The 24,782-nt window shown below is 34.8% G+C and overlaps 3 protein-coding genes across 4 annotated transcripts in view; 2 read left to right on the top strand and 1 right to left on the bottom strand.

Moving 5' to 3' along the window:
- Positions 1-5,178, top strand: LOC123677465 (zinc finger protein 2-like). Its single transcript, XM_045613992.1, has 4 exons — positions 1-726; positions 1,024-1,221; positions 2,340-2,687; positions 4,885-5,178. Exons 1-4 carry the CDS (start codon positions 84-86, stop codon positions 5,088-5,090), a joined length of 1,395 nt encoding a protein of 464 aa, XP_045469948.1. The 5' UTR covers positions 1-83; the 3' UTR covers positions 5,091-5,178.
- LOC123677466 (ras-like GTP-binding protein RhoL) lies at positions 5,043-9,200 on the bottom strand. Of its 2 annotated transcripts, none has more exons than XM_045613994.1 (5): positions 8,906-9,200; positions 7,606-7,752; positions 7,162-7,276; positions 6,755-6,875; positions 5,043-5,523 (listed from the first exon to the last, which is right to left on the bottom strand). In XM_045613994.1, exons 2-5 carry the CDS (start codon positions 7,713-7,715, stop codon positions 5,315-5,317), a joined length of 555 nt encoding a protein of 184 aa, XP_045469950.1. In that variant the 5' UTR covers positions 7,716-7,752; positions 8,906-9,200; the 3' UTR covers positions 5,043-5,314. The 2 variants fall into 2 exon arrangements, with proteins under 2 accessions (XP_045469950.1, XP_045469949.1); XM_045613993.1 differs by having other exon boundaries at positions 8,804-8,947.
- Positions 8,821-24,782, top strand: part of LOC123677464 (cytoplasmic aconitate hydratase-like) — a 19,213-nt gene continuing 3,251 nt past the window's right edge. Inside the window, exons 1-13 of the mRNA XM_045613991.1 lie at positions 8,821-8,939; positions 9,956-10,063; positions 10,139-10,234; positions 10,293-10,459; positions 10,518-10,663; positions 10,721-10,790; positions 10,853-10,984; positions 11,060-11,254; positions 11,993-12,164; positions 12,731-12,948; positions 20,995-21,887; positions 23,478-23,643; positions 24,036-24,158. Of these exons, the coding sequence (XP_045469947.1) occupies positions 10,057-10,063; positions 10,139-10,234; positions 10,293-10,459; positions 10,518-10,663; positions 10,721-10,790; positions 10,853-10,984; positions 11,060-11,254; positions 11,993-12,164; positions 12,731-12,948; positions 20,995-21,887; positions 23,478-23,643; positions 24,036-24,158 (2,385 nt within the window). The 5' untranslated portion in view covers positions 8,821-8,939; positions 9,956-10,056. The remainder of the gene's footprint in view (positions 8,940-9,955; positions 10,064-10,138; positions 10,235-10,292; positions 10,460-10,517; positions 10,664-10,720; positions 10,791-10,852; positions 10,985-11,059; positions 11,255-11,992; positions 12,165-12,730; positions 12,949-20,994; positions 21,888-23,477; positions 23,644-24,035; positions 24,159-24,782) is intronic.

The raw sequence follows: 24,782 nt of genomic DNA on the forward strand, positions 1-24,782 counted from the left end.
CTGTTTGAAATTTAAAAATAGACAAGATTTACGAAACTTAGAATATCAATATCAAGTCGTTCGTGTAAACTTGAACTGTAGTCATGGATGTTGATACGAGTTTTCTACCTTGTCCTGTGTGCAAACTACCGCATTTCGAAGATGTGCATTCTTTGCGTTCAAGTTTAATCAACGTGGCGACGTCGCAACTTGTATGCCCTGTTTGTAACGAGTCTGTTATGGGTTTGGATAAGCTGACTATTCATTTATTTGCACACGTGAGCATCGCCGTGGTGAACACAGAAAATATTCCTGAGGAAAGGAATAAGTACGATGTTGAACAGTCTCAAACCTTAGAGTTGGACAACTCGAAAATACAACCGATAGTCGAAGAAACGAATACTATAGTTTGTGACATCTGCGATTTCACATTTACCGACCAGACCATACTGGATTTACACCAGAAACTGCTGCATCAAACTAACCCAGATAAGGAAACTGGCTTGTACAATTTTCATTGTCATTTGTGCAGCAAGAAGTTCAAAATGAGGGGTAGTTTGATTGTGCACCTGCGTGTTGCACATTATGGCTTTAGCAAATCGACGAGTGTTGAGCAAAATTCTGTAGGGACTGGTACAAGCAAAGAAATTATTAAAACTAGCGACAGTAAACAATGGGAGTGCGATATCTGTTGTAAAACGTTTACTACGAAGTATTTCTTGAAAAAACACAAGAGATTACACACAGGTAACAATTATCTTAATAATATGGTGAAGTTTTATGAACTTTGTCTAATAAATTAAGTAGAATAAGTTTTGCTTTGAGATTCCTATCCAGATATATCAATGAAAGAACTGTTTACTATCGAAATTGCTAACCAACCTTCAAATATGAAATTATTACGAAAAAGTACATTGACAATTAGCGAAGGGTTGACAATACACAGTTCAAAAATTGCTGGGTTTGTAGTCAACATAACCTGGCTGTTTCGTCATCGATGACGTAATGCACTGCTAAAATAAATATAATCTATCTCACTTTCAGGTGAAATGCCGTACACCTGTACTCAATGCAACAAATCGTTTACGTTTCAACAGTCTTACCACAAGCACATGCTCTACCATTCTTCAGAAAAACCACATACCTGCAACGAATGTGGGAGATCGTTCAAGGAGCTGTCCACCTTACAGAACCATGCTCGTATACATTCAGGAGAAAGACCTTTCAGCTGTGAAACTTGTGGTAATTCATCTTATATTTCTTCTTCGAGCTTTTGAGCGCTCGTTATTCATGCGTGAACTGCGTTCTTGAAGACCTCATAACCGTATAAAGGTACATGTGGTCTCACCATTGATTTAATATCCCGTATTTTGATACGTCTATGGGTCTCGCGCAATCGACGCACGAATGACGAAAGCACATAAGCTCCTGACTTCACGTCAGTGCTTCTCTTTTTTTTCGATATACGCTCTATTAGTGATGACGTCACACACCGCCATTTTTGGTTCTCCTGTCAGTGTTCGGAATCCAAACAAACAAATTGTCATTCACATTAGTACGTTGTCGTTGAAGAAATTGGCTTATTTTGATAAATGAGATTATTTAAGAAACGATTTTACTATTAATTGATAGACAGAAGGCACGAGATTAATGCCAGTAATTTCGAACTTGAAGTTCAATTAATAAACACGGCTTTTACAAAATCTGGGGAATGATACAGGATTCAAACTTACTGGTATTAACCTCGTTCCTTCTGTCTATCAATTAATACTGAAATTGTTCCTCAAATACTCTTATTTATGAGAATAAGCTAATTCCTTTAACGACACTGTACTAGTTTGAATGACAATTTATTTATTTGGATTCCGAACACTGACAGGAGAACCAAAAATGGCGGTGTGTGACGTCACACTAATAGAGCGTATTCTGTTTGAATTTTCTATGGTTCTGGTTTCGCGATCAACACCAAATTCTGCACGAGGCTTCAAATTGTTATTCTACATCCAAATGAAAATTTTCTTCCCGATCGAATTTGCAGTTATGAAATTAACGGGAACACAAAATTTCGAACGGCCATATTTGCGGAACCCCTAGTAGTATTTTGTCTATTTGCAAACTCAACGGCGGCTTTCGAGATTCGAACCTACCCTGAAAATTTCAGGGTTCTAGGTCCTTCCATTCGAAAGTTATCGTGTATACGACTGGACAGAATCGTTCGAGACCATTCCCGGTTCAAATTTCGAACATTAAATTTATCAAATCACCTGCGACACCATGGAAATCGATACAAAAATGAGCGTAAAAATGAACCTTAAAGTTTGAAATAATACGCGATAACTTATACATCTGTTTCGCCGTAGGAAAGTGTTTTCGTCAAAGGGTATCGTATCTGGTCCACCGGAGGATACACACCGGAGTGATGCCGTACGATTGCAAAAAATGTGGGAAGAAATTTAGATATAAAGTGAGTCAACGCTCCCACAAATGTGTACCCTCTCAATCGATGAGTTGTTCTATCGATATTTCCCAAATAAAAGGGCTTGAGCAAGCTGCTCTTTCATCTCTAGAGCAGAATGGAAAGATGTGTTATACAGCAGACGGCAGTGATTTGTCGTGTAAGAAAGACTCGCCCCCAAAAGACTCTGTCAGTGATGGAAATGATTACCAATGTTTTTATAACTTTAATACGAGGAATAACCAGATCACTGGTAAGTATACTTTGTCAACATAATAGTGAAAATGCATGGGAATTTCAAAACACACAGTGCAAGTGCTTTAAAGACCGTTAGGCATGTGTATCATACCCATAGAGTAATTATTATAGATATAGGAAGTATACGCAATTTTTACATGTCCCCAACATGGTTAGATTATGTTGTCGGATTGTGATATATTTTCAAATCTACAATTTTACTATATCGTTATGAATGTATATTATATTGAATGAAATATATTTATTCGAGTGATTCCCGATTGAATATGAAAATTTGAATATTTGGTATCCGATATAGGTATTCCCTAATCGACGAGTTTGTAATGAGCAGAATATTTATTATTTTCTGTATCTACTTGCTGAAATCCAAGGTTTGGCAACTTTTGCTCTCCTAGTGTCATCGGTTGTTTCACGTCGTTTAGCGCGCTTGAAGTTTGTTTTCTGAGTTTCTGATAAATTTATATATTTAATTCCATATATTTTGGGTAAATATGAAACGTTGATTCACTATGGAACATAAAAAGTGCGTTCTTTGTGGAGAAACTCGCGAATTGAGTGAAATATCACTGATATGTTTTCATTTCCGCGCTTTTCTTGTCAAGTTTTATAGTTTATGTTGGGGACAAAATTTACTTATTGAAAATGACATATGCTTTCTCTATCTATGTTTATTACTTTGGGAACATACCCTATTTCATAACTTCAAAAAATAATAATAAACGCAATTTATTGACCCAAGGGCCAAATGGCCATCGACAGTATTAGTCCTACAGCCAGGTAAATTTACAATAACTGAAATATAAGATTAAACAATGTTTGTAGATAAATAGTTTGGAGATTTAACATAACTTCAATAACGTTGAAAATTAATTTTATATCAGGATCATTCCCCTCTCAATTATTGTTGATATTAAATCTAAATTCAAATGGTTTGCGAATCAAGTAGGACTTTTGTTAAAAATTTTAAAGTTGATCGAACGTTGAATCAAAAAATGAATCAGATAAATCCACTTACTTGAGAGTTTCTTCGTTGAGACAACGGTTTGCAACAGCTCGCCTCCTTCAAAATCAGCTTGAGCAAACTCATGGGGTACAAATTAGCACTCAGACAATAAGAAATCGCCTCAGAGAATATGATTTAAGGCCTCGTGTCGCGGCAAGAGGCCCAGCTCTTACCCCAGCCCATCGAAGGGCTCGTTTGGATTTTGCGAGAGAGCATTTCCATTGGGAAGAGGCTGATTGGGAAAGAGTTCTCTTTACAGATGAGTCTAGATTCTGCCTCTACCATTGTGATCGACGTTCCCTTGTATACAGACCTCCACATGAAAGATATGCTCAGTGCAATTTCCTGAATACTACTGGTTTCGGGGGAGGATCGATTATGGTATGGGGTGGAATATCTTTGACTGCTCGCACAGACCTAGTGGTCTTTGATAATGGAGCTATGAATGCTGATAGGTATATAAGGAACATTCTTGAAGAGCATGTAGTGCCATTTGTCCCATACATTGGTGAAAATTTCATTTTTATGGACGATAATGCCAGACCCCATCGTGCGCGCATCGTTCAGGAGTACCTTGAAGAGGTTAAAGTCTCTCGAATGGAATGGCCAGCAAGAAATCCAGATCTCAATCCGATTGAGCAGGTTTGGGACAACCTCAATAGAAGGCTGAGAAGTTCAGAAAATCATCCAGCTACTCTTAATGACTTAGGAATCCAACTCAGAGAAATCTGGGAAGGATTAGATCAGAACATTTTAAGATCACTCATTTTGAGTATGAACTGTCGTTGCCGAGCTGTAATTAACACAACTAACACAAGGGGTGGAAATACCAAGTATGAAATCACTTATCAGCATTCCAGTATTTTGAAAATTGTTTATTTCTCTTCTTTCACATAAGATTCGGTGAAATCCTGAATTTTTCTTCCATTTAATGTGTCTTGTTTCATTCAAAACCTTCCCGAGGGAACATAAAAAATAAGTTATAAAGTCAATGTAGAGTTAACTTTAATTAAAATTGAGATTTTCAGAATGATGTGCGTTAATTTTTTGCGCAGTGTATATCACAATCTGACAACGTAATCTAACCATCTTGGGGACATGTAAAAATTGCGTATACTTCGTCTATCTATGTTTATTACTCTATGGGTCCTACAAAGGAGGCATTTTTAGAAAATTTGCTTTTTTGCAGACAATATGACAGGGATATCGAGTCCTCCGCAAGATTTATACTCCTTGATCATGTCCCCCTTACTCTCAGATGTTGAATCACTCTGTTTAAATCCCTTGGAGATAGATTGCAATCAAAACGACCCGAATAAAACCAAAGGCACCAATGAAAATCGACTAATTTCTGAAAATATATTTAGCAATGCAAATTTCTCACAAAGAAATTGAAACAACGCTTCATACTGCTTCTTTAACAATACTGGAAACATAAACATACTAGTTGTAATGATATTATAAATATAATGTGATAAGTTAATTCATTGTTTTTTAATACATTTTCCATTAGGGCCAACGTTTCAAGGGATCTCGAGCTGAAGTCTCTGAGGTGCAGAGTTCCATAGCCAACTTGAAACGTTTGCTGTCTTTTTTTGTTTTGATTAAGGTAGAAAATGTTAAATTAGGACGCATTCTCTGACTGTAGGCTTCGTCTTGGCCTTCCTGAAAATTTTGATAGCCTCTATAAATATTTCTTCTAAGCCTTCTCCGGTTTTAGCTGAGCATTCCATGTAAGCAGCGGCCTTTGCTTTTTTCTTTAATTTTTTACCATCGCGTCTGTTGTAACAACTTTTTGTGGGGTCTTCTCTCAAGTCTACCTTTGTGGCTGTAAAATAAAACCATAAGCCTTAAGAAATTGACAGGATTTTGAATTTATACACACGTTGTAGAAAATTCGATGTACATATTTGGACTTGATGAATATATGATTTTCTAATAAGATGTTTCATTTTGATATGAGAAAACAAGGGCGTAGAATATAAAAATATAAAATTCCAGAATTATCTCAAAGACGAAGAACGAAAATTTTTGCTCTTTTAACTTTTTTTTTAAATCGACACGGCAGCAAAAAATCGGATCTTTTTACAGTTTATGAGTTTATTATCGCTTTCAAGATGATTATTTTTATTGCACTACTTGCACGTCTATGTCCAAGGTTTATTATTTTCCTTTATTTACCCGTTTTGTCGGCGTCTCCCTTGTTTTGCCATCTGTGATTTTTGTATTTGTCATCGGTATACACTTACCCGTTGTTTTCGGTTTTTTGTATAATTTTTCTCACAATCTTTTAGGTCTTAATTCGATTGTAGCCCCAAAAAAATCCAAAGGTGTTAAATCACAAGATCTCGGTGGCCAAATGTGATCACGCGAGAAAACACGGCCAGGAAACATTTCTTGCAAAATTGCGATTGCTACGTGTTGCTTATGTGGCACGTAGCGCCGTCTTGTTGAAAATAAACGTTAAGACATAAGTTTTTATGCCAAATACGGTGTAATATCGGATGTGAAAAGTCCCAAATCGACGAGAAATTGACAAACCTCCTTTCTATTTCAAACCTCAGTTTTTTCAACACTTCGGGTTACAGTAACAATATTCTCAGTTGTTCTTGAGCGATGCATACGGTCTCGATTCTTCACATCACTAACTTGTCTCGAAAATGCTTTAATTTTGCGAACCGTGACTTTCAAATTTTTTGGAGTGAATTTTAACGATTTCAATGCATTGTTGAATCGTGTATCGTTCCAGTAATGGCCTAGTTTTTATTTGTCAATTGTCAAAAGATGACAGCTTCAAAATTGGCAACTGTTCAGATACTAGCTTATTCAAAATGAAACCTCTTAATGGAAAACCCTCCAGTTGATTCCGGGTTCGAATCCCGTCTCTAGATATTAATTCAAAATTTTTACATTCATAGCCATATATTTTTTTGAGTTAAAAAAGGAAATAATGAACCATAATGTCAAATTTTCAGTGTTTTTTTAAATCTCCCGATGTACACCGAATTTGGAACATTCTGTACTCTGTTGTTTTTTTTAATTTTTGATGAGATACATACCTACTAGAATTATTGGAGTGCTCGGTTTGTAATGTCGAACTTCAGGAACCCATTTTAGAGTAACATTTTCATAAGAAGCCAAACTTTGATCTACTGAAAAGCAGACAATAAAACAATCTGTCTGTAAATAAAAACAACATAAAAATTAAGAATTGTGAAAAAACAGTTTCAATTTAGGTACCTATCTGAATCAAGTGAGTTTTAGAGAATCTTGATGTCAATATCCAAGATTAAACTAAATAAAATTCTATGAATTTTTATATATTCTAAACCGACTATCAAAATTCTCAAATTCCCAGCTGACTTAGGTGAATTTCGCAATGTTATCAAATAATACAAACTGATATTGGTATAACTATTTGAACTTTCATTAAAATTCAATTATCCAAATAAGAGAGAATACTTACGTTGGGATAAGATAAAGGCCTCAAACGTTCATAATCTTCTTGGCCTGCTGTGTCCCATAGAGTCATATTATATTCTTCACCATCTACACAAATTTTCTGTCCATAATGTTCAAATCTTGAAATAAATAATCTATTAATTCGTGAATACAATGAAAAGTACCTACATAATTCAAAAAATATTCATCATGCCACCACATTTTTTGTATTTTATGTTGTATAACATCGTATAATCTAGATTTTTAGCCTTCAATATTGAAAGATCGGATTCTTGTAAACTTTTAAAATCAATGCCGAAATTTGCAGAATTATTATCTGTGAATTAATGAATATCGAACTAGAAGACTGATACATCTAAGACTTCAATTGAAGAAATTGTAGCACTATTTTCGAATTAAAAAAAATATTCCAATCAATATTCAGAGTGAACTGTGTATAAATACTTACACTGTAGGCACATACTCCTCAGGAAACTTATTTTGTGTGTATGAAATCAGAAGACAGGTTTTTCCAACGATTCCATCTCCGACCACAGTAATTTTCACATTTTTTGCCATATTTTGAAAAATGGAAAAAGCCGCATCAAACTGTATTCTATAATGATGAAAATGATTCTATTAGAACAATAGCGATTCTTTGAATACAAGACGCACTACGTAAGAGGACATCGTATTAATCGAATAATAATTGAACTGAATTTAGTATTCTGTATATCACCTCTGCAAACCTTTGTCGATACTCTTATAAGGGTAATGCTTGAGGAATTTTGCGACCATGAGACTTAAATACTCAAGTATAACAACATTTATTATAACAACATTATGATTAGTTTTAGAAAAAAAATATATATGTAAAGGTGATATATTTTAACGATAAAACAAAAATATCTTCTTGTTTTGGTCATTCATTCATTTGAATCGAAATTTATTCTTAGAGATGCAAATGTTCATAGAGTTTTATTAGTTACATAGAACTATATGAAGGTACTTTGTGTTCTCCAAAATTAATATTCTATGCAATTCTATTGAAATCGAAAACAAAATACGCCAATTTGTGGAATTTTTGTCATTTGATTATTTATTTATGGAATGCGAAAAAAGGGAGAGATTTCAAAACCTAAAATGGACATGGAAATGATTGATTTCGTCAACCACCACAATAAACATTTTCGGGAAACCACAATATATGTAATTTGGCTCATGAAGAAATTCCCCGAAAGTTATTGACGTAAGTATATACTGTAGTTGATTTTCCTATTACTCTTACTTCACTTTCTTTTCAATTTTCATTCCGCTATTTCAGCTCGTCAGTACTTATATTTTTTTTAAGAATATGAATTTTCAAAACTGATGTCGGCTTCATTGAATTTGAGGGTGTTGACTTTCAATATCTTAGTCAATTATATTAATTTGGATCCAAATACAAACTTAATTTCTTTTTTAAAAATTTGAACGTTTAACTCGAATTTCTATACTGATTTGACATTGAAATTTCTGACCAAGTTATGGAGCCAAAAATGAACAGATTATTGAAGATTTGAAATCGTAAGATTTCTAGGCATATTCAATTGTTTGAATATCGCGATTTTAATTCGTCGATGGTTCAGGAAGGAATCATTGAATTAAATTTGGAGTGTGACACATACCTTGTCCCTATTTTAAAAAGCTTCAATCTAAGCTATCTTTCCAATCAAAGTCAGCTTTCTTATCTTGAGCGTATGGGCGTGTTGAAAAAAATCCTTTCTTACCCCGGTCTCCTCACAGAACACTAACACTAGAAGGGTAAGTTCAAAATTCCTTCACCAAATTCACGATCATTATACGTTCGATAAATAGCAAATATTCAGATTGTACTCAGATGACGATATCTAAACATATGAATAGTTTGTTGGTTTATCTAGAAAAGGAAACTCCTTATCTTTCCCTTATCAGAAATAATATAAATTTGCCGTACTGTTCTTATGCAACTATTTCATTTTACTAAATTAGTTGTAACCCCTCCATTGACCATCGTCACCGAGGCATTTTACATGCCTTTCTGACAATTTTTATTTGTTTGGTCAATTTGATACACAGGAACTTTAATTGACATCATTTAGCTTTGTCTTTGGCCTTCCATCCAATTTACTCATTTTTCGTGTTTTATTCAATTATTTCCAGTGAGGAAATAGTTGAATCGTTCTAGTGAAAAAATTATATCACCCCTTTTGACAAGTCATATTAGGTTTATTTGTAAATCAAAATCGTCAACGACAACATAATTTTAGATTATAATTCTAATTTTCACAATTGCAGTGTTAGTAATTGGGAAATCCTAAAATAGAGAACGAATATTTATTTTGATATCCTAAAACAGGAAACGGAACAGTAACAAGCAGGAAAAAAAATTGATAATATAATTTTATTTTCCAGTAATTACCCCGTTTTGTTATCATTTTATATCGATTTCGCGATAAATTTTCTGGCGAGACGATATTTCACGCTAATTAATTTTATCGTGAACCACAAATTACGAATGTTTTTCTACAATCAAATAACAAAGCTAACCAGAGTAATCAGAAAAATAATAATGATAAAATCAAGAACCCATCTCCCCGTATTCAAATTTCTGACAAACACGTCAACAAATAGATGTCATGTCAATTGTGTCACTTTCTCGCTCCTACTATTTTGATTTTACAAGGTCGCTGAATTCGAAATTTGAAAGTGAAATTCAATTTCAAATCGTTCTATAAATAACAAATCGTCACGTTATCCATATTTTTCGCTATGAATTAACAGTTCTTCATTTTTTTAAGCACCTAGTTAAACGTTGATTGGGCTGAAGGTATATAAATAATATCTGGATATTTGAATTTATTTGAAATAGCCACGTTACGTGACTTCCAAGCTTTGCGCTATGGCTGGTAAGTATAAATATTCGGAATCTTCCGGATGTGTATAAGGTTCAGTGTATTGACTTCAGTTTTTTAAATTCGCAGCAATGAACAACCCATATCAGAAATATGTGAAGGAACTGAAAGTACAGGGGAAAGAATTTAAATATTTCGACCTTTCAGCCTTAGGAGATAAATATGGTAATATAATAATTTAAATATCATGTATTTCTAATTTCAAAACATTTTCTTTACGCAGAAAAATTGCCATTTTCAATCAAAGTCTTATTGGAATCTGCTGTTCGTAACTGTGACAACTTCCAAGTAAAACAAGGAGATGTAGAAAAGATATTAAATTGGGAGCAAAATCAAAAAATACCTGGAGGAATTGAAATTCCCTTCAAGCCAGCTAGAGTCATACTTCAAGTGAGTCAAACTAACATTCGATCTTCTCTGCTACGAAATAAATCATAATTTTTATTAGGACTTCACTGGGGTCCCTGCAGTTGTGGATTTTGCTGCTATGAGAGATGCTGTTAAGGAATTGGGAGGAGATCCGGAAACAATAAACCCAGTTTGTCCAGCCGATTTAGTGATCGATCATTCCATCCAAGTAGATTTTAGCAGAACGTGAGTTACACTTATGACAATCTCGAAACTTAAAGTTTTTACTAAATGGGTTTTCAGTTCTGATGCCCTTCAGAAAAATCAAAACCTTGAATTTGAGAGGAATCATGAGAGATTCAGGTTTTTAAAGGTAATTTTTGTAAAGTTATAAGGTATTTTAATTTTTCTCTACAAATCGTTATTTTATTTTAGTGGGGAGCAAAAGCCTTCAATAATATGCTGATAGTCCCACCAGGTAGTGGTATTGTACATCAAGTCAATTTGGAGTATTTGGCGAGGGTGGTGTTCACAGGAAAAGATGGAGTATTGTATCCTGACACTGTTGTTAGTATTATCGTTTAGATTTTCCGATGCATAACCTCTAACCAGAATGTGATCATTGTTGGCAATTTATTTTAGGTTGGTACCGATTCTCATACCACAATGATAAACGGTTTAGGTGTCCTAGGATGGGGAGTAGGAGGTATAGAAGCAGAAGCAGTTATGTTGGGACAGTCTATCAGCATGCTGCTACCAGAAGTCATCGGTTACAAATTGTACGGGTCTTTGAATCAGTATGTCACTTCAACGGATCTCGTGCTTACCATAACGAAAGTGAGTGATTTTCTGAATAAATCATTGGGTTTTATTGACTTTTGACGTATATTGAAATTTTTCTGATAATAATGGTCAAAATCTGTTCAGTGGTTCTGGAGTTGCATCCATTGGTTGGTCAATAATAGAATGAATAACTATCGGATCAAAAAAAATTTAGAAATCAGCTGAAATTCTATAAGGATCATAACAGGCCAATTGAAAAGTCCCTGGTCTACCATAGTAAAACACATTTTTCCGGCAAAATTCGATTTTATTATTCAATATAGTTGCCTTTAAGGGCGATACAGCGATTATAGCGATCTTCCAACTTTGCGATACAATTTTTGTAGTACTTTTTGTCTTTCGCTTCAAAATAGGCCTCAGTTTCGGCGATTACTTCCTCACTGGCGTTATATTTCTTTCCAGCGAGCATTCTTTCGAGGTCTGAGAACAGGAAAATGTCGCTGGGGGTCAGATCTGGCAAATACGGTGGATGCAGAATCCATTCGAAGTCCAATTCATGCAATTTTGCCATTGTTTTCATTGATTTGTGACACAGCACATTGTCTTGATGGAACAGCACTTTTTTTTTCTAAGGAGCCGTTTTTTAACGATTTCATCCTTTGAACGATCCAATAATAAAAATCATATGGATTTAATAATAGCACTGCCATCTGTGCATCAGATCGGGGACTTTTCAATTGGCCTCATACATATAATCAGAACATGCAAACATTTTTTTTTTTGGAATTTCAGCATCTTCGACAATTGGGAGTAGTTGGTAAGTTTGTGGAATTTTTTGGACCAGGTGTGACGGCCTTATCAATAGCCGATAGGGCTACCATTGCTAACATGTGTCCAGAATATGGGGCTACGGTTGGATACTTCCCAGTCGATCAAAAATCCCTAGAATACCTGAGGCAGACCAGTAAGTTGAAACAGTTTAGTTCTCTTTGATACAATTGGTAAATTTTAATTCGATATTTCAACTGCGAAGCATTAAAATGTTTTGTTGAAGGATATCTTTTATTATTTACTTGAGTAACTTTCGAATGAAAATATTGAGTTTTTATTGAATTTTTTTGATTTATTTTACATTGTCTATTCACACAAATGTTTTCTTTTTCCTGAGTATTTGATTTGAATTTTTACTTTATTTTATCTCTGTCATTTTTGTTATTCTGCTAAACAGTTGGAATAGTTGGAAAAAACATTTTATTTTCACAATAAGATTTATTACTTTCGATTATAAGTATTTAAATATTTAAAAAAAAAAGATTTTATCCAAAACTCCAGTAGGAACACGATAGATCTTACAGATGGACTAATCCCAGTGATGTTTTTTTTTCCAACATCAACCAGGTTAGTGCATCTAGAAGAAACTATCTCAATTTTCGAAATACAAAGCTGAAAATTAAGACACACATTCCTGTCTATTCTAAATCCTATGAATAAAATTTGAATCGGTAGTTTAACATTTTCACTTGTGTGCAGATCGAAATGAGCAGCAAGTCGATCTGATAGAGGCATACTTGAAGGCGACCAAACAGTTCCGGGACTATTCTTCTGGTGACAACGACCCCATTTTCACCCAAATCGTTGAACTGGATCTGGCCACTGTTGTTTCTTCGGTGAGCGGACCTAAAAGGCCCAACGACAGAGTTTCCGTCAAAGATATGAAGGCTGATTTTGCTGCATGTCTTACCAACAAGGTAAAGTTCGATTCTACATAATTTTTTTTATTAGCAGTCAAAATCCTTTTTATTCTATAAGCTTATTAGTTAGCGAAGAGCTTCAATACACCCCATCTTAGTGAGCAATAGCTTATTTGACAATTTTTTCGATTCGCATAAATAAAAAAAAAAGCAGGCAAAAAAATAATATTCAAGATACTTTGGTTCATTAAATTTTATGTAAATTTTCAATGACCTTTCTTCAAAGAAAATGAATGTGTTGAACATCCCATAATAACAAGTATATTTTATTGCATAAAATGTAGAAGTTATCAGCAAAACATTGAAGCAATTCAATTCGTTTTTCATCACGTTTTAATGAATATGAATTATTCTAGTTTTTTGAGCTTTTTAATCATATGCAATAGCACAATGAGGGCCAGTTGCACCATTTGCCTAAACATTGTTTAAAAATTTAACCGTTGATTACTCTATGATTTCTCAAGACAAATCAGAAATTAATCAATGTTTAAATTTTAATCAGTGTTTAGGAAAATGGTGCAACTGGCCCTAATAATCATATGCAATAATTAACACAATATTTCTTATACTTTCAAATAATCTATAACTTAAGATGTCTAAAAACCTGGTGAATGCACTGATTAGATTTTGTTTTGCCAATTTTGAGAATATGAGTTAAGCTTCATTAAGTCAACTGTAGGTAGCGCTACTAACAAATTATGACAGATTCTTGTTATTTTAAATATTTGATTTAATTCTAGTAAACATTTTGTGTATATTTCACTGCAGATGTACCAAATGGAGATGGCTTTTCACTATTTTCTTCTTGAAATTCCTAGGAAATACAAATATTCGCAAGATGATCATTCCTTGCACTTTTGTGCAAAATCAATGGAAAAAAGATCGAAATGACAAGTATGACATTGCGGCGCCTTCACGAAATAAAGCTAATATTCTCAATTTGGTCGAATGTCATTGCATTCAAAAATTGACGAGTGCATACATTATGTTTTTAGATATATTACTATAACTCAACTAATGTCATATTTCTATCAACTAAAGAATTGAACTTAACTTCTGAAACTATACAGGGTGATTCAACTTGAAGTAAAGTTTTCTTCAATAGAGATGGAAAATTGAGTTTTCGTCTACAACAGCGATAGACATTTTTGGAGATTTCTAGGCAAAAGATTATAACTTGAACCCACTACCAGTTTGGAGAAATTCAGTTTAAAGTTATTATCTACGATATAGAAACCTTTTTAGATGCTTACCGCAGTTGTAGACAAAAAGCCAATTTTCAAACTCTGCACGAAAAATTTTACTTTAGGTTGAATCACCCTGTATAGTTTCATAAGTGTAAGTTGAAATTAACTAAGCAACAGTTAAAAATCACAAGTTGTCTCTACTATGCACCGAAGTGAAGTATATTTCATTCCCAAACAAAACTCAATTGGATTGAGATCTGGGAGCGTCGGTGGCCACGCAGGATGAAAATTATCTATATTCCCTAGTTGTACTAACCCAGTGATAATTCAAACAATATCTAAACTGTTGTCGTACAACCATGGCTTAAGATAATAGTTTGGGTCCAGATTTCAGTCGTAGTTTTGGTCGATTTCTCACTCACATGCTTACCGCAGTTGTAGACAAAAAGCCAATTTTCCAACTCTGTTGAATAAACACTTCACTTCAGGTTGAATCACCCTGTATAGTTTCATAAGTGTAAGTTGAAATTAACTAGGCAACAGTTGAAAAACACAATTTGTCCCTACTATTCACCGAAGTGAAGTATATCTTATCCCCAAACATAAATCAATGGGATTGAGATCTGGGAGCATCGGTGGCCATGCAGGATGAAAATTATCTATATTCCCTGGTTGTACTAACCCAGTGATAATTCAAACAATATTTACTGTTTTAGTACAACCATGGCTAAAGATGATAGTTTCACATGCTTACCGCAGTTGTAGACAAAAAGCCAATTTTCCAACTCTGTTGAATAAACACTTTATTTCAGGTTGAATCACCCTGTATAGTTTCATAAGTGTAAGTTAAAATTAACTAGGCAACAGTTGAAAATCACAATTCGTCTCTACTATACACCGAAGTGAAGTTTATTTTATTCCCAAACAAAACTCAATTGGATTGAGATCTGGGAGTGTCGGTGGCCACGCAGGATGAAAATTATCCTTATTCCCTAGTTGTACTAACCCAGTGATAATTCAAACAATATCTACTGTTGTCGTACAACCATGGCTTAAGATAATAGTTTGGGTCTAGATTTCAGTTGTAGTTTTGGTCGATCTCTCACTCACATGCTTACCGCAGTTGTAGACAAAAAGCCAATTTTCCAACTCTTTTGAATAAAAACTTTACTTCAGGTTGAATCACCCTGTAAAGTTTCATAAGTGTAAGTTGAAATTAACTAGGCAACAGTTGAAAAGCACAATTTGTCCCTACTATTCACCGAAGTGAAGTATATTTTATCCCCAAACATAAATCAATGGGATTGAGATCTGGGAGCGTCGGTGGCCACGCAGGATGAAAATTATCTATATTCCCTAGTTGTACTAACCCAGTGATAATTCAAACAATATCTACTGTTGTCGTACAACCATGGCTTAAGATAATAGTTTGGGTCCAGATTTCAGTAGTAGTTTTGGTCGATCTCTCACTCACAAGCCAATTTTCCAACTCTGTTGAAGAAAAACTTTACTTCAGGTTGAATCACCCTGTACAGTATCATAAGTGTAAGTTGAAATTAACAGGCAACAGTTAGAAAGCACAATTTGTCTCTACTATACACCGAAGTGAAGTATATTTTATTACCAAATAAACTCAATTGGATTGAGATCTGGGAGCGTCGGTGGCCACTCAGGATGAAAATTATCTATATTCCCTGGTTGTACTAACCCAGTGATAATTCAAACAATATCTAAACTGTTGTCGTACAACCATGGCTTAAGATAATAGTTTGGGTCCAGATTTCAGTCGTAGTTTTGGTCGATCTCTCACTGCTGTTTCCAACCCAGTGATGAGATAATATGCCATCTACCGGAAAAGAAGCAGCAGAGAGAAAAAGGCCTCGATGTGGTAACACTTTCTTGAAAATTCACTAACTTTGCTTTCGACAATCACTTCTTCATAGAGCCAAATTTCTTTCCCTGGAGCACCTTTCAACAGTTGTTGTCGATGGTACAGAGCCTGAATAACACATCAAGCTATCGCTTGGCTTACACAGTATTTTTCCGTTAAAAAAAACAGTGTTTTATCAACACAAAAAGCTCGTTATTACACAATTTATTGAGTGATTTTCTCAATGTAGAAAATTTCAGCATTTCTCGGTTACACTCACCCAGTGATGAATCGCAACACCATCTACAGGGTTGGTACAACCAAGAAAGACTGAAAGTTCAAAGAGAATTTCAATCTGTTTGCAATTTACCAAAAATGTATCAACCTAACCTAACATAACCTATACTACATCTTGATTAATCTCGCCGTTTCTGCTGTCTGAAACAAGATCTTCAATATGTATCATCCCAGTGATGATCTTACAATATCTATCATTGAACTGAAATGATACATCTCGAAGAAGTTGTATCTCTTGTACATCTTCAGGGGTTGCCGATGAGGAAACCTCTTAGAGACGTATCATACCAGTGTTGTCGACTAAAAAAGCAATCGCTGGCAGGATAACGCCTGAAAGAAGCTCCTAGTGGTCTTTTTTATCGAGAAATGTGACAATCTACCAAAAACGAAAAATACAAAAATGGAAACTCACCTGTTTCTGCAATCGAAGGTGGTCTTCAGGTGCAAGCAAGTAACTGAAGCTGTGATATGTTGATAAAGACAGATCACACCACAGTTCCTTACTTGACCCTGAAGAACATCTGAGGGAACTATGACTTTTCTGGTTGCAGGGCGTACTTTTATATGTCTAAGGGCTTGTACTATCGCATATACCCCACTCTTCCAAAATCGCTAGGGCAATTAGAAATCGAATTTGTCGAAAGTCCGTTTGTCTTGATGGTGTCGATTATTTGTTAATAATTGGTGTTTGAATGCTTCCAATTCCAATGGAACTTTGGGAAGAAATTTCACCTAATTATACTAATCTAAAAGCATCTCGAAGTTTTGCCTAAAAATCATGCAAGAATGACTTAAAAAAGGGCCGCTTGACAAGGCTGAAAACTATGAAATTTTGTAGTGAATTTGGTTGAAAATCGTTTGCATAAATACTCTCAAGTTGAAAACCACATTCATAAAGTTAAAGGGTAAAAATTGAGGATGAAATAAACAAGCTGTTTTAAAAGAAATTTTTACTTTTCAAAGTCCAAAGTTTACGAAAAGTGCAGCTGAACTTCTATTACCGTTTTTGTATATTGGTCAAGTCACTTTGGTTAAACTATATTTCACCTCTAGTAAAATACAGAGTTCACTGTGAAGTCGAAATATTCCATAAAAATTTCGAAATGGAGTTGGAAAAAAAAATGCTTTTATTCATGTTATAAAAACAAGGGTCGCACTTTTTACTCACAAGAATTTGGACTCAATAACAATGAAAGTAGTTCAGAAACTAAATACAATATTTTTTGCTCCAAAGTATTGTTATGGATTTTTTTCAGGAGATTTCCTTGAATATTTGTATTTTTTTCTGTTTTTAGGATTCCAAATTAAATCGGATAATTCTGTCGATTTCTATTCGATCTTTGGCTACATTTTTAGATAAGACAGCATAGATTCAAATATCTATACTTTTTGTTGGATTAAACTCAAAAACCAAACATATGTATTTTCTTATGGAACACCCTATTTTTTTTTAATTTTCTTATTGTATGAAATGAATAAACCCAAGTTTTTTCTAAGTTTTATATGCTTAAAACTTACCGTTTTTGAAATATTTCAATTTTTCATAAATTGGAAAGGGTCTTTGGAAAAACCTTATAACTTCGATATGAAAGAATTTATTCGAATGACATTTTGAAAATGAATTCTTAAAGAACGGATTAAAGTAGGTATTGACTTTTTGTTGATCATTGAGAAGTCTACTGATTGTTCAAAATTAGACAATTTATGAAAAATCGAAATATCACAAAAACGGTAAGTTTTAAGCATATAAAACTTCCAACAAACTTGCGTTCATTTGTTGTACGCTATCTGAAAATTCAATAATTAGGACGCTCTATAAGAAAAAGCATATGTTCGGTCACTTATAATTTTTTGGTACACACTGTGTATTTCCAAACAATTTGAGAATGATATATTGTAACGAAAAAAAAATCGAAAATTTCAGCGTTGATGGTGAAACACCCTGTACAATCATAAAATGAAAAAAGTATACATATTGCTAGATTTTTCATTGATGTTTATTTCATGATATTTTCTATGAGTGTTGAGCCATTTCACGATAGAAGTAGAAAATTTTCAGTGTTTTTTTGTAGCAAGTTACGAACGATTCAAAGGTTCAATATCCAAAATAATCGCTTGAATTTCCTACACAAAAAACATTTGTTATTCATAAATAAAAATTAAAAATTCGATCCTGTTACAACCATATTGTATCTTGCATATTCCATTTTACGAATCTTCAGCTGTACTGCTTAATTCTACAAACACATTTGCTTTTCTGCTTTTAGTTTTGAAAGTATTTTTTTTTAATGAAAATGAGTACATAGGAATCTACTACCATTTATAAAAAATCGGTGTGTACTATTGATGATTCATTTTGGTAATTATTTATTAAGATAAGGGCCTGAGTTTTGTTCCACAAATCAATGTTTAAAGACCGCCACCATAATGACATTTCTATCATTTTGTGATAGTACTGTAGACTGTGAGATATCACTACAGTCATATTCACGCTAGTGTATTAATTTCAAAGAATTACTATGTTGGTTTTTCCAAATAAGGGTGATAACTATATTAGAATTACACCGATAATAATTATAAACAAATCTCAATGTCCACTGTATAAATTAGAAATTTTAAAAGTTTTTTTTCGGTCAGCTTCTGAAATATTGGCAGATTATTGAACTTGAACAAATACATTAAAATGTTCTGCAATCGTATGGAAGGCATACTGTTGAAAAAATCGATGAAGATTTTAATGATATTGCCTCATCAACCTTTTTATTTTATTTTGGTCTTAACATAAGTTTTGTCTGAAAATAATATGTGTACTAGTAAAAAAACCGGAATAGAGTTAATAGAAAACCAGAGCGTCGAAAAACTTGAGTTTTGACAAGTCAAAAAATGCATCCATTCAAATGAAACATGAAAAAAATAGATAAACACAACTTACAACAGAGAAAATTAGAACTAGACTAACAACTGTCGTTTCCAACATACGTATGTAGCCCATACATATCAGATCTCAACATTAACAACTGTTTGTCATGTCGAGTATTTGATGTTTTATACAGGGTGATTCACCGCGATGTCCTATTACACGTTTTTGGTGAACTAATTATAATTTTGTACAGAAAATTTGCATGTTTGGGTTTGATACAATGATCTTTTTCCCTAAAATATTTTCAGATCACTACAACTTCCGGTTGTAACAGAAACAGACTACTACTTCCTTATTTCAAATGGCACATCAAGTATATTATTAGAACATTAGATAGATTTTTTGATGATAATTTCAGCAATATGCCATACCTTGGGTAAAAACTCAATGGTTCATGAATAAATGGGATTCTTATGAAAAAAATTGGTGGAGATGAGGACTGGCAGCTTTTTGAATTTTTCGGTAAAAAAAGCTTTTTTCGAAAAAAATGTTTTCCCTTTCTATTCTGCAAATACCTAGTATTATAAGACTGTTTGCGTTTTGGACCAAACATGTACAGGGTGTTCATAAGAAAATCATCAAATTGTCAAATTTTTTTATAAACTTCAGAGTTTTGAGGGAATTTGAACTCGAAATTAAGGAAAAAAACAGTAAAAATTGAATCTCAATCCAAGAATCGTTATATCTCCTTACATATTCGTCACAGACCCCTCAAATGAAAACGTTTTTCAGAGATCGAGTTCTGATCTAAAACATAGTGAGGATTTAAGTGGGTAGCTTAAGTCCAAAAAAAGTGGCAGCCTCGAGAAAATTATCGAATTTTTTTTGAAAAATTTCAGATTTTTACCTATAATTAATGAAATAACGGACTAATCACCAACTGATCTACGTAATCGAATCAATCAATGATAGCTACAATATTCCTATGAGGAAACTTTCAATTTTTTCTAATTTTCTAAAGTATGGTAAATTGTAAAGAAAAATTTCGACAAAAAATTTTTCTGTGATCTCGCAATTCTGCTAATTAGGGGTCGTCAATTCTGACACCGCTCACCGATTTTTCGTAGACCTCACAAACAATTCGGTTTATTATTGAAATTAATAAACCTGATACCGGCGGAAATCCTAAACATTTTCATAAAATTCAAAAATGTTTTCTCTTTGCCAAATTTTATAGACCTTTTTTGGTTTTTCTTATCATCTTTTCTGTACCTAAATTCTAAATTAAAACTCTGTTCCATTTGTAGATCTTTCAGTGTCTAAAAATGAATATGGAATTCAATTTATTTACCAAAAAATGCTTACAAAATTTGTACAATACTTATAATTAATTTGACAGAGGTTGCAGCCTAAGCAAGCTTGTATACCAAAAACTCTGCAAAAACTAAAAGATAGAATGGTCCCTAAAATTTTTCATTCTTCTGCTCTAAATTCAATATCCACAATCAAAAGAAGGAAACCAACATTTGTCTTATAAATCTGCTCTAAATCTTTACCAATTCAGTACAATACATGGTTGTTCACCTTTTTTTATAATGAAATTCGAAACTTCGCCATTACTCAATGTAATCGTCACATTTTCCTATTTTATTGGTAGTAAAACGATTTAATAAAATGTAATCGCTCTGTCACAATGCTTATCCAGCTTTACCACTGCATGGCGACTACTGAAGAAGGTATACCTTCCCCCCACTACACGATCTGAGTTCCCGAATCTGTTAACTTGCCTCACCCTGTACATTCAAATCTAACGATATCTTCTTTTCCAGGTAGGTTTCAAGGGCTTCGGCCTCCCGATCGAAAAAACCAAGACCGCCGCCAAGTTCTCCTTCGACGGCAAGCAGTACTCCCTGAAGCACGGCAGCGTCATCATAGCAGCCATCACCTCCTGCACCAACACCAGCAACCCCAGCGTGATGCTCGGCGCCGGCCTCCTGGCCAAGAAAGCCGTCGAGGCCGGCCTCACCGTGGCCCCCTATATCAAAACAAGCCTTTCACCAGGTTCAGGCGTCGTCACCTACTACCTCACCGAGTCCGGCGTCATACCAGCCCTGGAAACCCTCGGCTTCGAGGTGGTCGGCTACGGCTGCATGACCTGCATCGGCAACAGCGGCGGCATCGACGAGAACATCGCCAGCGCCATCGAGCAGAACGACCTGGTGTGTTGCGGCGTGCTGTCCGGCAACAGGAACTTCGAGGGGCGCATCCACCCCTCCACCAGGGCCAACTACCTGGCCAGCCCGCTGCTGGTGATAGCGTACGCGATAGCAGGTACCGTGGACGTCGACTTCGAGACCGAACCTTTGGGGGTGGGTAAAGACGGGCACCAGGTGTACCTGAGGGACATCTGGCCCAGCAGGGACGAGATCCAGGAGGTGGAGAGGAAGCACGTGATCCCGGCGATGTTCAGGGAGGTGTACGGGAGGATAGAGAGGGGGTCTTCGAACTGGCAGGCGCTGGAGGCGCCCTCGGGGTTGTTGTACCCTTGGACGGACTCTTCGACGTACATTAAGAGGCCGCCTTTCTTTGAGGGTATGACGGTGGCTGAGCCGAAGAGGTCTGGCGTGGCCGGCGCCAGGGCTTTGCTGTTTTTGGGAGATTCGGTGACGACGGATCACATCAGTCCTGCTGGGTCTATCGGAAGGACGAGTCCTGCTGCTAGGTAAGGATGCTACATATTATGACGCGATGGCCTATTAGACGTTTATGGAAAATTAATCATAATTTCATGCTGAAAATTGGTATGTTGGGGTTTGAGACAATGATCTTTCTCCCTAAAATATTTTCTGAACTTTACAACTTCCGGCTATACCGGAAATAGACTACTACTTCCTTACTTCAAATGGCACACCCAGTATATTATTGTATCATTAGATAGCTTTTTTGGTGGCTATTTTAGCAATATGCCATACCTTGGGTAAAAACTAAACGGGTCATGAGTTAATAGGATTTTTATGAAAAAAATGATGGCGACGGGAACTCACATTTTTCTTCAATATTTCTGCAGAAAGTTTTTTTTTGGAAAAATTTTTTTCATTTACGATTCTGCAAATACGTAACATTGTAAGACTGTTTGCGGTTTGGACCAAAAACGAACAGAGTATTTATCAGAAGATCATGAACTTGGACAACTGAAATTCATCAAAACTCAACGTCGGCTAAGAGTGTAAATCTGCTATGTCCATAATGAACAATTTTACAGGACACCAAAAAAACCGTACAGTACAGTGTTATAATAATAATAATAAGAGAGTTTATTCATGAAAATACATTCAATAAACTCCATTGAATGTATTTTCATGAATAAACTCTCTTATTATTATTATTATAACACTGTACTGTACGGTTTTGTTGGTCTCCTGTAAAATTGTTCATTATGGACATAGCAGATTTACACTCTTAGCCGACGTCAAGATTTTCAAATTAAAACCCATATTTTTTATTATTTCAGTAAATTCTATGTATAAAAATTGTGGGTGTTACTTAGGCAAACCCTATACCTAAAATGAATACTTTAAGTGTTATCGAGGAAGAACTCATCCAATTCTCTTGTACTAATGTCTTTTTTAATAATAATAATAATAATCTTTATTTATCCACAACATACAGCAAAGTAACATTATATCAAGAGATAAGCTCATTTTCAATGATGTAGAAAGGAACTTGAGGCAGTAAAACTGATATAAGATCAAGTCCCGAAAAAACAATTCAGAGAAAAAAACATACAAAATAATGTTCCGTACAAGAGAAAAAACAAAAAAAAACCAAAAATCAAAGGTGTCATACATTCTTGATATTAAAACCATTCTAAAAATGAAAATAAAAATTACATCTGACTAATACAGACGTCCGCGCAGCCATTCCGTATAATTCCGCCTGAAACTGGCAAGACGCAAAGACTTGAAGTTAACTGGCATTCGGTTATAAAGTAGATAAATTCTGTATGAGAAGGAACGAGTGAATGAAGCTGTAGAATGCTGTGGTGGAGAAAGAAGTCCCCTAAATCTTAAGTTCAGAGAATGGACATCAGTTCGAAAACGAACCTTATTATATAGATACGGTGGACACTTATTTATAATTTTTCATTCCTTCATCCCAGCTCTCTCTTTTTATGGCGTCCTCTATTTTTCTTCTCTACAGGTTGCCATCTGGTTCACATGTCTGTACCACCTTCAACTGTTTCCTTTTTACATCATCCCTTATGTCGCCTTCACTGTCCTTAGGTCGTCATTTAACTCCATTGATTTTGCAGGTATCTGGCTCAAAAGGGCCTAACCCCTAAAGATTTCAACTCGTACGGATCGAGAAGAGGAAACGATGCCATTATGGCGAGAGGCACGTTTGCCAACATTAGGTTGGTTAATAAATTGGTTACCAGGCCGGGGCCAAAGACTCTCTATCTGCCTACCAACGAAGAGGTGAGTACCTTCATCGTTTTTTTAAGGTTATATCGATAGTATGTAAAAAACCTATGGCTGAGTACATAGAAAGTGGTGAATTTTGACATTCAATTGTCAAGCATAGATTAAATTAGGTTAACTCAGGTTAGAATAATGTTCTTTGGACATGGGATTGTTGAATATTTCCTTCAAGAAAGTATTGAGCAGATATTCTAAGTAAAAATTGTTGACAATGAAAGGCTCTGAAGAAAATCAGCTACCTATAAAGGCAGACCTGGGGGCAGTTTAAAAGGGTTACTTCAGGCCCTATTTCCCTATGCTTTTTGTTTCCCTCTTCTGTATGGGAGACCTTTCTACTATTTTTGCTTCAATAATGATATTGGTGCAAGCTAATATCTTTGTCTCTTCAGATGGATGTCTTTGACTGCGCGGAGAGGTACAAAAAGCAAAACACACCGTTGATCATAGTGGCAGGCAAGGACTATGGTTCAGGATCAAGCAGAGATTGGGCAGCAAAGGGACCTTATCTACTGGTAAGTCTACACAACTTCTATTTTCCGTCGTTAACATTTGAACTTCATTTATTAAGAAGTGGAATTAGTAATTCGAAAACGGGATATTCATGAGAAAATCTGTTCCATCTATTTCAAAAGTTATTTCAAAAAATCAAGGAATCGATTATAAAAAAAAATTAATAACTTTGTTGCTTTCTGAATGAATGGCAGTAGATTTTCGTGTAAATAAATTCTGTTGAAGAACTATCGATAAAATAATTGATGAACTATCAGCCGCGGCAGTCAATCCACTACTATGCTGCCTACTAAAATGAATTACTATTCTTGTACTTAAGTACGGTAGAATATAGAAAATGTCACATGATTGATTCATCGATATAGAAAGATTTATTAAAAGAACTAGATTTGGCACCACTATAACAAATTTCTGACCGAAATTCAAAAAATCACAACCACCATACTTCCCTGATTTGACATCGGCAAACTTTTTCTTTCCTCACCCGTTTTCTGTCATTAGAAGACGTAAAAGATGAATTAAAAATATGTGTGGAATGTTTCATTGTCCAATTTTCGGTAATTTTGAACAATAGTATATTATTTATATTTAATTTTCGGTCTGTCTAAAGAGCTAGCATTTCGGAC

Source organism: Harmonia axyridis, chromosome 4, assembly GCF_914767665.1.
Source record: "Harmonia axyridis chromosome 4, icHarAxyr1.1, whole genome shotgun sequence".
NCBI lineage: Eukaryota > Metazoa > Arthropoda > Insecta > Coleoptera > Coccinellidae > Harmonia > Harmonia axyridis.

Bases quoted from the DNA above. Each gene is read 5' to 3' on its own strand.
- LOC123677465 (XM_045613992.1), top strand. From the start codon at position 84: ATGGATGTTGATACGAGTTTTCTACCTTGTCCTGTGTGCAAACTACCG. The intron at 1,222-2,339 runs GTAATTCATCTT...GTTTCGCCGTAG, and splicing joins TTTCAGCTGTGAAACTTGTG to GAAAGTGTTTTCGTCAAAGG. The intron at 2,688-4,884 runs GTAAGTATACTT...GCTTTTTTGCAG, and splicing joins GAGGAATAACCAGATCACTG to ACAATATGACAGGGATATCG.
- LOC123677466 (XM_045613994.1), bottom strand. From the start codon at position 7,715: ATGGCAAAAAATGTGAAAATTACTGTGGTCGGAGATGGAATCGTTGGA. The intron at 7,277-7,605 runs GTAAGTATTTAT...ATTTATTTCAAG, and splicing joins GAGGAGTATGTGCCTACAGT to ATTTGAACATTATGGACAGA. The intron at 5,524-6,754 runs GTATGTATCTCA...TTTATTTTACAG, and splicing joins CACTCCAATAATTCTAGTAG to CCACAAAGGTAGACTTGAGA.